The 14808-nt window shown below is 50.3% G+C and overlaps 1 protein-coding gene across 6 annotated transcripts in view; it reads right to left on the minus strand.

Moving 5' to 3' along the window:
- The window catches only part of LOC128747926 (glutamate receptor 3-like), an 82050-nt gene that overhangs the window by 60184 nt on the left and 7058 nt on the right, over window positions 1-14808 (minus strand). For 5 of the 6 annotated variants that reach the window (XR_008412741.1, XM_053846170.1, XM_053846169.1 and 2 more), the window contains exons 16-20: window positions 13799-13900; window positions 13585-13682; window positions 13409-13511; window positions 6566-6679; window positions 6344-6502 (exon numbers count right to left, since the gene is read on the minus strand). Coding sequence is in view for 5 of the 6 variants with exons in the window: in XM_053846170.1 (XP_053702145.1) it covers window positions 6344-6502; window positions 6566-6679; window positions 13409-13511; window positions 13585-13682; window positions 13799-13900 (576 nt within the window). In the remaining variant the exon portion in view is untranslated. Of the gene's footprint in view, window positions 1-6343; window positions 6503-6565; window positions 6775-13408; window positions 13512-13584; window positions 13683-13798; window positions 13901-14808 lie in introns of those variants that run through there. The other variant, XM_053846173.1, reaches the window with a different exon arrangement.

A 14808-nucleotide genomic window follows, 5' to 3' on the forward strand; every position in this document is an offset into this window, starting at 1 on the left:
GCAGTAGCAACCCTCATAAAACTAAAGGTCAAAACACTCCATTTGAGCGAGGAAATGCTCCGTCACTGGCCGCACGAGAGGCTCGTGACGGAGGAAGCCATCTAATGATGTCCTATTTTGGGGGACGGATCCCTAAAGAGAGCTCTCGTCATCTCGGGGCGGGTCATGTGAACTGACAGGACTCTGGTTCGGATATTTTTATCAGCGTCCGGACAAGAAAGACACACGCTTGGGTTATAAAGTAGTGACGGGCGATAACTGATCGTAGGCCATATCCCGCCAAACACGATCTCCACGATGACAATTCTGCATCTCACGATAAACTGGCTGCTTTGGAGCTGCACAGGTGAACATGACGCATGCTCCATATTGCCCCTCCCTAGGTTGAAGTTCAGGGGCTCGGCTGTTGGTGGACTGAACAGGTACTGAAGGCAGTTGAGCGGCGTCACAGGCGAGGCTGCTGGCAGATGGACTTTAACAGGAAGTCAAAAACTCCATCCATCCTCACCTAGAGCATGTGAGGTCCTCACCAGTAGATCAATGATCCCACTCTGCTCTTGACATGAAATTGCTTGTCTGTATATTTCACGTCTCGCTGCCACTCTCCAAACCCCCCCGTGTTCCAAAGTGATTACCTCTCTTTACGCATTTGGTACAGCCATCCACACCACACGCCAGATACATTTTGGAAAGGCTGATTACTAGTTTGGCTCGCAGCGCGCGCTGCTTTGTGCTGCCGCTCCACAATTTCCTGGATTAGGTCTCGCTCGGGCACGTCTTTGTGTGGACTTTGCATTTTCTCCCGATGTTGGCGCCGAGTCCAAGACGCGGCGTTTAAGTTAATGAGAGTTTTATTGTGGAGTCGCCGTCTTTGTGGGAGGATGAACCGCTGCCCTGTCTATATGTAGATAAACTGACTTGACTTCATGCAGTCACTCAACACGAGCAACTTCCTCAGAGCAAGTTTCTATGAACCTTTCGGAGGACAGGGGTCGTGGAGGGACAGATACAGAAGGAGGAAGAGGAAAGAGGAGGAGGAAAGAAGGTAGAGGGTGGAGGGAGGGAGGACAGGACAAGGACAAAGGAGGAAAGAATGGGCACAAACAAGGGAAGAAAACGGAAAGAAAGTCATGTGTAGAAATGTTGAAAGGAAGGAGGAAAGAAAGAGTCAAGAAAAAGAGGTGACATAAGGAAGGAAAGTAAAAATAGGGATGGAAAGAAAAGGGCAGGTGAAAGGAAGGGATCACACAATGAGGAAATACCAAGAAGGAAGAGAGAAAAGTGGGCGGGGTCAGGTAGGATGAGGAGGTGCAGTTGGGGAAGGAAAAGAAGACACAGTAGAGAATGAAGTGAGAAAGGAAGACAGGAAAAGACGCAAGAGAAAATCAAAGGAGAGATGAAAGGGAAGGATCAGAGGCGGAAAGAATGAGGGAAGATATGGTGGATAGGAAGGAAGGAAGGGAGGGAGGAAAGAAGGAAGGGGGGAAGGAAGGAGGGAGGAAGGAAGGAGGGAGGAAGGAAGGAAGGGGATGGATGAAACCTCCTGGTGACATGAGATGATGAGTTACCAGGGTTTGAGACTCCCCTCTCATCTGTCTGTTGACAGGAATATATATATATATATATATATAACGGGCTGGCACTGACAGTCGTGAACACAGCGAGCGAGCGGCGGAGTCGTGCGTGCTGCAGACACTGGCCTCGATCTCTCCTCGACCACTTGGCGGCGAGGCTCCTGCGTGGAACACGCTAAACGAGTCGTTTCAGTGAAAGCGTGTCGGCTCTTCAAAGATGCATGAGGTGAAATCGGAGCACGATATTCACGCTTGCTCTCTGCGCTCTCTCTCTCTCTCTCCGCTCGCCAGGTAAAACTTATCACATATTTAGTCGCTTCTCTTCCAGCTCGCTGGAACGAAGCGGTGTTTGCGTGCGTACGAAAGCCTAACGCCACCTGACACTCGGGGAGGCTCGGCTCGATGGAGGTTTACGGCGATCTGTCTGCAGAGCGTGAGGAGAAGTCAGGGGCAATTTCAAGGCAGCAAATGGAGAATTGGACTCACGCAATCCTCCACTTAGTTTGCATGGCAACGCTCCACCTGCGCCTCCGACTGGATGTTTGAAAGCTAATTCGTTCAGTCTGCTCACTAATGGATCTGTCACAGTGGACACCTGTGAGAGCGCGACACCCAGGAGAAACCCGCCAGTCTAATGAGGGCTCCAGTCATGTCTGCCTTCACAACTTCATCCGTCCTTCTTTGCTCTGACTCGGTTAAAGACAGTGTGATGAGAATAGTGTGTTCACTTGTGCAGCACCAGAGAAAGAAGCGATTTATGAGCACGGGGGGCCTCCCATGGACATTGATGTTAGCGGATGATATAGTCATTTGATGTGGTCAAAAAGAGGAGAGAAGAAACTACAGAGATGGAGGCAGGACCTGCAGAGAAGAGGACGGAAGAGGAAGGAAGGAAGAGAAGAAGATGGGAGGTAGGTACAAAAAACAAGGGTAGAGAAGAAGGGAGGAGGAAAGATGAGAATTATTAGGTAAGATGTAAGGAAGACGGAAGAAAGGGAAAAGGGAGGTAAAAAATAAAGGAAGCAGAAGTTAGGAAGGAATTCGTAGGTAGACCATGATAAGGAGGAAGGAAGGAATAAGGAGGAAAGGAAGGGACAGAAAGGAAATTCATTGATGGAAGAAAAATGAAGGAAAACAGGAAGAAAAATGTGTCATGAAGGAAAACAAGATGGCAGAGTTAGTGATGGAGGCGTGGCTCTATAGAAGTGGGGAGTGAGAAGGTGGTGGGTCAATGAGGCGGAGAGCATGGAGAACACAGGATGAAGTCAGGCGATGAGAAAGGTGGTGAGGAAGCATGGACAGGAGTCAGAGTTAGAAGAGTCAGAGATGAAGATACAGAGGTTGTCATTGAAGAGATCCCAAGATCAGAAATGAGTCTATCAGAGCTCATGGAGTCAAAGTGAGGGACACGTGGAGAAGGTCCGTGAGGTTCAGCAAAGAAGGGAGCGAGGCCGAGGGAAGGTTCCAGCCTCATCCTCTGCTGTCAACAGTAACAACCCAGCTCAGCTCACGGGAGACACCACAACTGGTCAAGCACTTCACTGACCAGGCTGCTGACACCAGGTCTCACCGTGCAGCCGTAACCACGCCGATGTCAGACACAGCATCGCCCACCTCCGGTGCATTTCCGTGTGGAGCATCGGGCCTGGCGTCGATACTTCCTGTCAGCCGTGGAAGGCACGTAATCAACAACGTCCCGGTGAAGTTTCGCGGCAATCGATGAGGTCAAGTTGCAGAGCACCCTCGACCCCCACCGCCACTCCCCTCCACCCGCGCTCAGCCTGGAAGCCGCCATCACAGCTTCACAGCCCGCTGAAAATCCAGCAAGAAGTTTTCCAGAAATCATAATTTAGCCCGGTAAAAAAAAAAAGAAGGTTGGGAATTGATTTTTCCATCGTGGATAACAAACCGGAACCACTCTCTGTCTCTCACACACACACACACACACAGAGAGAGAGCCCGTCCACCTATTGATCCAAACTGCCAACAACACTGTGACTTGCCTCGGGGGATTTGTAACAAATCATTAAACAGTGACCCGGCCGGAGGACGGCAGCGCTCTCCTGCGTCGGCGCACTTGAAAATTAAACACAGATCAGGAGCTGCGGGCGGTAAATCTTCACGTGTCGGCGGTGGTGGTGCAGAGCTGAACCCCAACCTCGGCCGTCGTGACACTCGCCATCATCATAACCTGAGCCGCAGCAGATGAGGCGCCTCGCCAGAAAGCCAAATGTGTCAGAAAACATTGACTCCGACGCCCACCAGGCAGCAGGGCGTTACGCAATCCACGCCACGGAAACACAAAATATACTTCTGCTGCAAGATCCTGAAGCGGCGGCTTGGCAGCGTCGCCAAGGAGAGCTCCGAGGAGGAAGACAATTCATCTCTTCTCTCACGTTCAAACCCAAGCCTCTTTCAGAAACAATACGTGGTGAAATCCGGGACGGCGGCTAACAACTCCTGCTGTCATGGACCCGGTTCAGACAGCAGGCAGGACGGCGCTGTTCCATCCTCACAAAGCGCAGGTGGAAGCTGAGCCGCGGATGAATCACACAAACTGTTGAGGCGAGCAGAAACGCTGTGGAATCAGGAATCATGACTCCTGATTCCAGGCAGCCATAATAAACCTGCAGGAACAAATACGTCTTGACTTTATTTTGTTCTGACTCAGTCATGACTTCCTACACACATGTACAAGACAGCCTGTCTCTCCAGTTCTGGCCCAGTGGCACCAAGTCCAAACTCATTCCAGCTCCCAAGGTCTCAACGCTGACTATCTTCACGTGACTCTTGCGTCCTATGTTGAGACATCAGGCTTGCAACTGAAGCACATTCACCGCACCCCGCTGCATTTCCTGATGCCGTGGGCAGCGCCTTATGTAAAAGGTTGGAGTTAGAGCGAGCCATGGGATGGCGCTCCTCACACACTTCAGTGGGCTGCTGCCGAAGCCATGGAACTAAGCTAAATCTGGTCATGCGTTTGTGGCTAAAAACGAAAATCGAAGTCTGTTTTTTCCTCAGGAATTTAATGACTGAAGAGGAAGGGGCACTTTTCTTTGGTGCCAAGGGTCCCACGGTCCCACTTCACACCGCCCTCACAGCGACGTCCAACCTTTGTTCAGTGCTCACTCTGGCCAGTTAGGGGGCAGCATGTCAACACGTGCTGCTTCTGCGACAGAGACGAGTCACTGGTGACAACTAGCTCCGCCTCTTCTTCTTCTTTCTTCTCTTCTTCTTCAGGGCTGGCCACAGTGGACCATCTTTCTCCGTCTCACCCTGTTCCCTGCTTCCTCCTCTCATGTCCTCCTTCACCACCTCCATAAATCTCCTATTTGGCCTTCCTCTCCACCTTCTGCCTGGCAGTTCCAACCTTTCCTACTACTACGTCCGCTGTTTTCCGCTGTATTCTCCATCAAATGCTGCTGATGCGACAGAACAGTGTCTCCTGTCAAAGTGCCTTGTGTGCAACTAGAAAACTTCTTTCATCGCCACAGATTGCTCCCAGCAGTCACGTCATTTCTCCGGGATAAAATCGAAACAGACTTGGACCCGAGACCGGGCCGGTCGTGTGAATGACCCGCTTGACAAGCCTCGCCTGCTTGTCGTGTCACAGTCATGCCGCCGTGTCCCAGCACACATGATCATTTCTGTTATCGGACACACACAGAATCCATCAGGCAGACCACCTCTGCATCATGAGTCACCAGCTGCAGCAGCAAGAGGTGAGAGGTTTGATGGCAAACTTGTCTGAGGTGGGTTGACGGTGCAATTCTTACGTCTCTGAAATGAGCTTCATTGTTTGATGCTGTGCCCGAGCAGATCAAACATCCAGTCTAAAAGTCGGACTGAGGTTTGAGCCCTGGCTGCTCGGCCACAGGCCGCTGAGCCGTGCGAGCAAACATGATTCATCATTTGAGCAGAGACACTGTGGTCTAGTTTGGTTCCCGTGTGGCCCCTCTGACACTTCCCACTGTGGGCCGGGATCAGCAGCTGCTCTGACTTGTCTCTGACCTCCAGTGCTCAACTGCCCAGCATCACTGCGTCCTGACTACCAGGAGCGCGGAAATGCAACTCACTGGAAGAGTTGGAATCTGACAGGAAGTGGAGTTATACTCACTCTAATTCAGAGCAACAGGACGTTTGGGTTTAGACACTAAGGAGGGCTTCAAAAACACAAAAATTAAAACTATTACTAAAGTTAAAATGAACAAAATGAGAAACTTTTCTCACGTCTCTGACGACTTGTAATTCAGTGTTGACTTGTAACAAAAGCTCAATGAGCTGCATATGCGGCATGCTGTCTTCTTATTTGTGGCTAGAGCCCAACAGCGCCCCCTACAGTCCTGGCATATGCACTGCAACAGTTTCCAGTGGAGCCCAATGGACGGCTTCCTCTCCACAGAGCACTTTTCGATCAGATAGGAACACGCTCAGTGGCGCTGAAGCCAGAGAGGCATGGCAACATCAACAGCGCTTTGGTCACATGACCCTGTCGTTTTAGATAAGAATTATAATAAATACAATAAATGGTTTAGCGCTGGTCACAATAGAGAAACGCGCTGGAGGTGACCTGGTTTCTGACACAGTTTTTAATTTAAATCTCCAATGGGCCACATCGTTGAACTTGGCGGGACAGATTTGGCCCCCCAGCCTTGAGTTGGACACCGGTGGTTTAGGACGCCCACTAGCGTGAAGCGTGTAGGTCCAGTGATACAACAGCGCCAGACGCGGCAGCGATCTAACAGGTGCAGAAGTGAGCGGATACTCACAGGCGTGAGTGACGGAGAAGCTGTTGGACGACTCCAGGTTGTCCACGTTGTAGTTGAGGTTGAAGGGTTTCTCTGTCACATTCTGGTTGGTGTTGTAGAGCTGCACCGCGAACCTGAAGGCGCTGTGCTCCTGCACCGTGGAGCGCATGAAGAGACCTCCTGCAGAGACACGCGTCACACACTCGGCGCCTCACTCCTCACCGCGGACCGGCAGAAACTTACCGATGTTGATCTGGTTCGGGAAGCCCGCCATCGAGTCTCCGCACAGGCCCAACAGGACCAGCACCGCCGCTACTGTCCGCGTCCACATCGTTCCCCGGCAAGTGAGCGCAACTCCTGGCGAGGATGAGGAGCAGGGAGACGCATGAACACGGAGCGGGGAGGAGAGAATTCCTCAAGCTGCGGCGGGTCCCTGGCTCGGCGTCACTCCTCTGGAAACATGAAGCGCTGTGTTATCTCACAAAGAACGGAGGAGGAGGAGGAGGAACAGAGCTCCTCTTTAGTGGATGAGCTTCACTCAAATGGGCCAGAAAGAGAGAGAGGCGAGCCAGGAGGAGGGAGGAGGGGGGCGAGGGGGCGTTTATAAAACTTGGTCTGGCGTTGAATTATAACAGCAGCGTCCGATCTTCCTCCCTCATCCACTGCACCATGTGAGATCCTGTCCATCCGCCTCCAGCCAGAGCCGCGCGTTTGTACCAGTTCACCGTTTCCAGTTGGAGTTGGTGCTGGTGCAGGTCCCACCCGGGAACATGAGGGTGCCAGGTGACCACTGGGTACCACTGGGTTCCTGTTCTGATGCTGGATCACTGGAGTGGCTCCAGTGAGCGTCTCCTGAACACCACGCCCCCCTGCCTCTCAAGTCACAGTAAAAAAGTGGGTCAGTCTGCTGCCTTCACGGAGGAAAATGGACCCGTCCGTTTCAAACCATGTTACTGTCAATGATCACAGGCTTCAGCGTCTTTCAGCTAATGCGGAACAGGTAGGAGCGTTTTGGTAGGAGTGAAAACTCCTTGATAGATGCATATTTTCCCTGGTAAATGAATGAAAATCTGGATATGTCTAAGTGCGTCCTGTGGAGACTGTTGTGATTTCTTGCGCGACATTAAAGAAAAACAAAGCTCCGTACACATCAGCTAATCACGACGCGTTGTTCTGCAGACTGCGGACATAAACTGATCCTGCTCTTTCAGAATCAGAATCAACTTTATAGCCATGGTCTGTGGGGATCCCACCAACTAGCAAAGTGCTTTGGAATAAAGTGCTGTCAGGAATATAACAAAATAAAATAAAATAAAAAAACAAAGCCAGTGGTCATCGTCATCGTGACAGACTAAGGACGCTGCATCCAGTACCCTCACACGAGAACAAGACCCCATGATGTGGCTCATACTGGGGAAGGATCTCACCTCAAACCTGAGCCAGAACATTCCACCAGTTCCCAACTCTGAATCATGGATTCAGAAGGATTCATCTTCCTAAGACGGTCTGGGTTCTTATTTTCATGTCGGGCTCCTAGTGCACCCCTGGTGAACCCTCCCTCTCCCCCCCGGTTGTTGTCACCCTGCCTTTCGTCCCGTGCTCATCTTTAACACTCGTCTCTTCCTGATGTTGTACACGCGGATGCTAATTGAGTTAATGATGTTAGTCATTTAAGTTCACGCTCAATTTTCCTTCCTCGCGGCAGCAGCTGGTGCAGCTGGAGGAAGCTCTATGATTTCGCCGAGCTCGGGTCTGCGAGCCACTTCAACCAAATGAGACAAATCAAAGAAAAACAGCGCAGCGGGAACGCGCTTCTCAACTTGTTGTCAGTGGAACGTATCGACGCAGAGCCGAGCAAAGGCTCCAGTGTGGAGATCGCACACCTGCGCTGGACGTCTTTCAGAGGATTGTACCGCACGTATCCACTCTTGAAGCTACGAATGATCCCACAGGACCCACACTTGCATCAGTTGAGGTCAGGAAAATGAGCTACGACAACTTACACATCGCATTCTTGGTAGCTAGTGAGTGAGCGCGCGGGACAATAGTTAGCTACTGAAGACACTCCACTGCCCGAACAGTCAGTACAAGTGTTGCCTGGAAATTCCTTGCTGCACTCCCTTTGTATTCCTGCATGCGGAGGCCACAGGACCAGAGTCTAGACCAGCTGAAACCGGGGACACCCTGGACAGGTTGCCAGTCCAATACAGGAAATAAATGGGTCCGCTGGAATCCAACCGGCATGCGACCATGACTCCTGCGCCGGAGCCAGCAGAGAGGTTAACGCAGGATGGATGAAAGTGGGAACCAGTCTTGGCCACGGTGCTGTGAGTCCCTGAAGTTGTTCATAAACTGGAGGCAGGGAACTCGTGGACGCACTTGTCCTCAAGCAAACCTGCTCGGAATCACATGAACCTGATCTTCCTGCTTTATTGCATCTCAGCCCGAGAGCAGTGTGCAGCTGTTTACGCCGGCCGAATCAATAAACCCGGCAGCAACACACACACACACACACGCTGCTAACGTCTTGATCCCAATAGTGTTTTATTAGCGTGACATTTATTGTGCTCCGTCCAGCTCTAGTGAGGTGTAACACATCAAAATTCTACTCCTCCACCTCTGACGAATGAGCTTGAGATTAGCATTTTGTGCTCGAATACTCAGTGGTGAAAGCAGAAAATCATTACTGCTTTGTATTTCTGCTTTGAAGTCAGCAGCCCGATAGATTGGGTGCGTATTGATCGGAATGTGATTTAATGCTGGGCCCACGGCTCCAGCTTCTCTGAAGGACGGCGTCAGGAGCGCGCGGCGGGCGTCATGACGCCGTGTGCAACACTGAACCTGACGCGCTCCTCTGCTGTGGAAATGAAGATTCTTCCAGCTTTCTGCTCCTGTTTTCCTGCTGAGATGCGAGTGCGTCAACAGCGGCAGGCGAGCGCAGCCTCCGGAAGCATCTTCGCTCGCACCGCTGCTGAACTAGATAATTGTATTTGGAGCAAACCGCTGAGTGGGAATATGAGTTGGTATTTTGACGCTGTGATAGGAATGGAGATTTGACTCCACTGGAGGAGGGCGGTTGTGTTATTACCAGGTGTTTGAGCTCCCGCAGAGCCGCAGCATTCTCAGTGGGCAGTGAGAGAACAGCCAAGCAACAGTGTTAGCTGTAGCGCCGATGAGCCGCTGTAGAAGCGGTTCACCTCAGGACCTACTGCTCCACCTGTGGGTCCCACGCCACAATAATGTCAGGACACTTCCTGAATGTGAACAGAGCTGTGCTCAATAAGTATTGCACGTCTAGCTCGACTGGACTGGCCACCTTCCCTGGGTGTCCTGATCTGGATAACAACCCGATCCAGCCTTGGGTATCGGTGAAAAACGGCAGATCCAAGTGGCTGATGTTGACATTTAAACTATGTTTTGAGCTATTGTTGACATCACACATGTCAGAATGACATGCAGTGTGTGCCAGTGGATGTGTCCAGGGGTGGGAGTGACCCCACAAGGTTCAACACCACCAAGTTAATGGAGCGCCTTAGAAAGCATCGCGGCGTTCACGTTTGTCTTTCACTGACAACAATAAAAGGCAACACTGGTATTGTATCAGTATTGGCCGATATCCAAAGGCCAGGTGTCAGTATCGGGAGTCGGTTCCTAAAGGTTGGACCGGCGCATCCCTAGTCCCTGCCCTTTCACAGTGCAGCTGAGATGGGCTAAATCACCTGCGCTCCCATCCATGAACTAATGGGTGCGGCTAAAAATGATGGGGAGATGCTGATACCATTGGCATCAACAAGACCACTGGGGACCAGTTTGTTTCCACGGTACGAGTGTTGCAGTTATACACCCACTCGAGTCTGAGGGCAAGGTTTTCGAGGAAATCCAGGATTAGAAATGGCGAGCGGGAAATGAACACGCAGATGAAAACAAGCCACTAAAAGCTTTCTCCGGACTTGTCTTTGGACTCTCCAGCAAACGAAGATCTCACCCTCGCTCTAATGAGCTCTCTGCTGGAGTGTGAATGTCAACACTCTGATCTTTTCCCTCTACAGCGGCACAACCCCCTCGGTGGAACTCCACAATTCATTCCATCACATTAGAGCGACGACGCCACAAACACCAGGATCTTCTGCCAGTCTTTGCACAAGCCACCTCAGCGCATTTAGACAATGCTCTTCTTCATTTACTCGGCAAACTCAACCCGCTTCCGATTTAGACGTGACTTGTTAGAACCCCTGTGAATCCCGCTCACAAGTGCTGAGCCTGAGGGAGCACAGTGGCCTAAATTCAGAGCTACACGCTGCGGCGTCGCCAGATCCAAGTCACCATCCCGCACGTCAGGCCGTCACACTTATTAAGCTGTCAAGACCACGACTGCGCCTGATGAAGCGCTCTTTCAGAGAGTGATTAAAAGAGAGCTACACACTGGATTTTAACAACGGTGGATGAGCGCTTTAAAGACCACATAAAAGGTTCAGTAACTGTCCCTCGTGTTGGCACTTGCCACGTCGGATGGTGGATGGTTTTAAAAAAGGTAGGTGGGTCACTGGGAGATAACCAAGGGCGGCCCCAGTGAATAGCACGCGGTTGCATCTCAGTGGGGAGCAGCGCTCTGTGACAAATGGTGCTGGGCATGGGATTGAAACAGAAAACTGTCAGCACCAGCACATTAGGTTCAGGGGTGAATTGGACCGTGGTCTTTTTAAAAATTGCTGTCAGTTCTCCAGGGTTCCTAAAGAAGAACCACATCTATAGAACAGACGTGACGTTTCCACTGAACAGATTTTGTTTGCGGTTGAAAGTTAAAAGTGAAACAAACATATTCGGCGGCGTGTGGGAGGAATGGCACGACGAACATGGAGTGAGTCCAGCTCAACATATGGTGGCGATCACAGACCCTTAGTGAGTCAGAACTGTAAAGACAACATAATCGGAGCGCAAACACGGCTCGCAGAAGGTGAGCAAACACCAAGAGACTCGACAGAGAGGAGACTTTTGGAGGGAAGCTGTGACTTCCTGCAGTCTCTGTGCCTCAAGATCGCGCCAGTATCTGTGGGTCGTTCAGTGGGAATGGCTTTGTTCACCACACTCCTCTGACAGAGTCGATGTTAGGTTCATGTGTGCAGGAGGGGGAATGGAGCGCGGCTCTTAATGGCGTCTGGAACTTGAAATGACAGTAGGAGGATTTTAATGAGCTGTTTAAGAGCCCACAGGTCTGTTACTGCGGTTCACGACAGACAGGGACGCGGCGGAGGCTTGACGCAGACACTTGATGACAAGTGCGTCTGATGACAGCAGATGTTGGGATGTGACACGCCGCTCCCTGACAGCACAGAATCTGCCCCGGAAACCAGAGGAAGTCGTCTTCTGAGACAACAGCTGCAGGCTTTCAGCGCGGATTTCACACTCCATCGATCGGAAAAAGTTCATCACCATTGACTCAAACAGACAACACTGGATTTATCCCATCATGCTCAGCGAGGCGATGATTCACACGTTTGTATGGGAGTCAAACAGAACTCCAGAAACCATGAACCTGCGCAGACTCACTGAGGCGCAGTTTTATTTGACGACGGCTCCCTCTGCTGGACCGCCACGGTAAAACGAGAGAATTCCCCAAACGTAAATGCAGATTAGGACGTGACAGGTAAAATATGCGTTTTAAATAGGCTTGAATGATTGAAACACCCGCGGTACACCACGTCCAGTGACTCGTCCGACATTAAATAAAGCGACAGAATCGCCATCGCCAAAGGTTTTGGATGCAGAGAGCGATGAAGGAAGTTGAGGACCCAGAGTTAAATCGCTTATATGATTATTTTTTTTAACTCACAGAAGATCTTTGTCACATCTTATTCATGTTTATAGTCTTACCTGAATGATTTTGGTCTAGTAGTGATGTCATACAAAACAGCCTGGGATGTAGTGTGTCCTGACCTTTGCGTGAAAAACAGAAGTGTTCAGCTAAAAGTCTTCTGTCTGGCTTTTCTGCTGCTTTTTGCCTTTTCACTGCGGCTCCTTTCAAAGTGAAAAACGCAATTATAAATCACGCAAATGGAATTTAAATATTGTCTACCGTGTAATTTCAAATATCGGCCTCTAGAGGTCACCACAGCACCAGCTGCTCTAACCCTTCACAGCTGCAACTGACGGTCTGGACAAAAGCTACAACAATAATTTCGCGGATCCACACTACATCCATATCAGCGTCTCCAGGAAGTAAATGAAAAGTTCTGTTTTATGTCTGACACAAAATACCGCTGAAAATAAAACTAACTTTATTAATTCGCATTTAAAGAGGAGGTTCTAGTCTGCAACAATTCACCTGTCCTAAACTTTGAGTCACAAACTTGGTAAAACTTTGAGTAAATAGATGTCCCGCTTGCTTCTTTTGTGAAACATTCTTTTCTACAGAAACCACTTGTGATCCCTGAGACGTCGTCAGCTGCGCGTTGATGTTCCCATGCTGTCATCCTCTTCATCCTCCTCCTCTTCCTCAGAGCTATTGACGACGGCGGCACTCAGCGTTTGCAGCTCCTCCAAAACACACAAGAGTCTCTCTGACAGGAGACAGACAGGAAGATCACGTGACAGACCGAGCGTGAGGAGAAGAGAGAAGCCTCTTGTTCAAGCCTCACTGCCGTCCAGATGTGCGTTTGATTCTTCTGTTTGTTGACAAGGCTTGAAGCAGATTTTATGATGAATAACGCCGCCATGTAGGGCGCACCCAGTGCTCAGGGTTTGATCTGAGCTTCTCAGCCTTGACATGAACGTTCAGTCATGCTGCCACAGGCGAGAGGGGCGGGACAACCTGAACAGGTCGCCAGCCTGTCACAGAACACACACACACCTACGGACAGCTCTTTTTGGACTGAGCTTCTCGCCATGGGGCTGCAGCACCATCTTAACTTTTTTCTAAATAGGCCGCATTGCTTCACATCACCGGGGAATGAGTGACCTTCTACAGATGAACTTGTTCTTCATGCATTCCAAACCTCATAATCAGTTTCCTATCCACTAACTTCTGTTGTGTTTGGATCTCTAGTCGTCTTTGTTTATTTACGCTCAAATCTTTCCACCACTGCTCACCTTCTGAAGACATGGGGGCACCTCTCCCCTCCGATGGTCTGCCATGCTGCACGGGTTCAGGACCGGCATGTACAACTTCCCTGCTGATTGTGTTTACTTGCTCCTGAAACAGATTGAAACATTCATGAAACAACAACAAAAAACAGAGTAAATATTTCAAGGCCAAGCAGACTCACATGTGTGTCCGACCTGGTATCGACCGCTTGTTTATCCCAGACCGTTGTGTGTGTCCGCGCCCTCGCAGCGTCTCTCTCAAAGCGACGCAGAGCCATTACTGCACGGGAAGGCAAAGACAGACAGGGCTACTTTCCACTGTGTGGACACTTCTAATGACATGACGTGCACGTCACCAGGCTGATGCGAGCTGATGTGGCTCGTGGCAGCTGCTACCTGCTCTGGTGTGCTCCCTCTGGGCCACTCTCAGTTGATCCTCCATCCAACTCAGCTTGTCAGCGCATCGACTCTCGATCTCAGACACCTTCTCCTGCAGGGCTGAGACACACAAATAACACTTCATCAGCACACCATCAGCAGATTTCAGCGCAAAAACAAACGGCTTCATTCGCCACGTCACGCAGTTTAAGCTGCTGAGATTGAGTGGTGTTGAAGCAGGGAAGAAGGGAAAAAAGCTTGCTTTCCTGCAGCTTTTTAATTTCACCTGAGACCGTCAGGTCAGTGCATAGACATGAGTGCTGCAGTGAAAAGGACTCCCCATTTAATTTCTAAATCGCGCTCCATTTATTGAAATGAGTTGGTGAGATAGATTTCACTCTGTGATATCGGATGATTCTGTTTCACCAGATGAATCTGGCCTCCTCAAAAACACAGCTGTAAGATGATCATATCAAGCAATTTTGGCTGCTTATTAAAAATTTAGCATTCATACACCCGAAGCTTAAAATAAGCGAGGAGTTGGCAGGAAGTCAATGGTTTAGGAGTCAGTCCAGGCTAAGTTGCTGATGAAACTATACTGTAGTTGCAAAGTAAAAAGTGAGCAGTTTTTTTTCTCTGACTGAAAACGATGCTGGTGTCTCGTAACAATTGCTCGGTTTGTTTATGCACGCTGCAAACAGGTCGCAGGGGCAGCAGCCAAGGCAAAGAGGCCCAGACTTTCCTCTCCTGAGGAATTTCCTTCAGGTTGGCGGAAAAGCAAGGCATACCCACGCCCGCTGAAAGTCATGTCCTGGGTCTGCACCAGGACCTCCACCCAGGGCGCCTCAGCAGGGAGATGTCCAGGAAGCATCCTAACAAGCCGGCTGAGCTAGCACCACCCGATGTGGAGGACCACCAGAGAACTAATTTCCCTTCTGTCTCCATCTGGCGGTTTTGGTCACAACGGAAATTTCATGATGTATATGCGAGTAGAACATGAATCAGGTGGTAAATTCAGAGTATGCCAG

Source organism: Synchiropus splendidus, chromosome 17 (genome assembly GCF_027744825.2).
Source record: "Synchiropus splendidus isolate RoL2022-P1 chromosome 17, RoL_Sspl_1.0, whole genome shotgun sequence".
Taxonomy (NCBI): Eukaryota; Metazoa; Chordata; class Actinopteri; order Syngnathiformes; family Callionymidae; genus Synchiropus; species Synchiropus splendidus.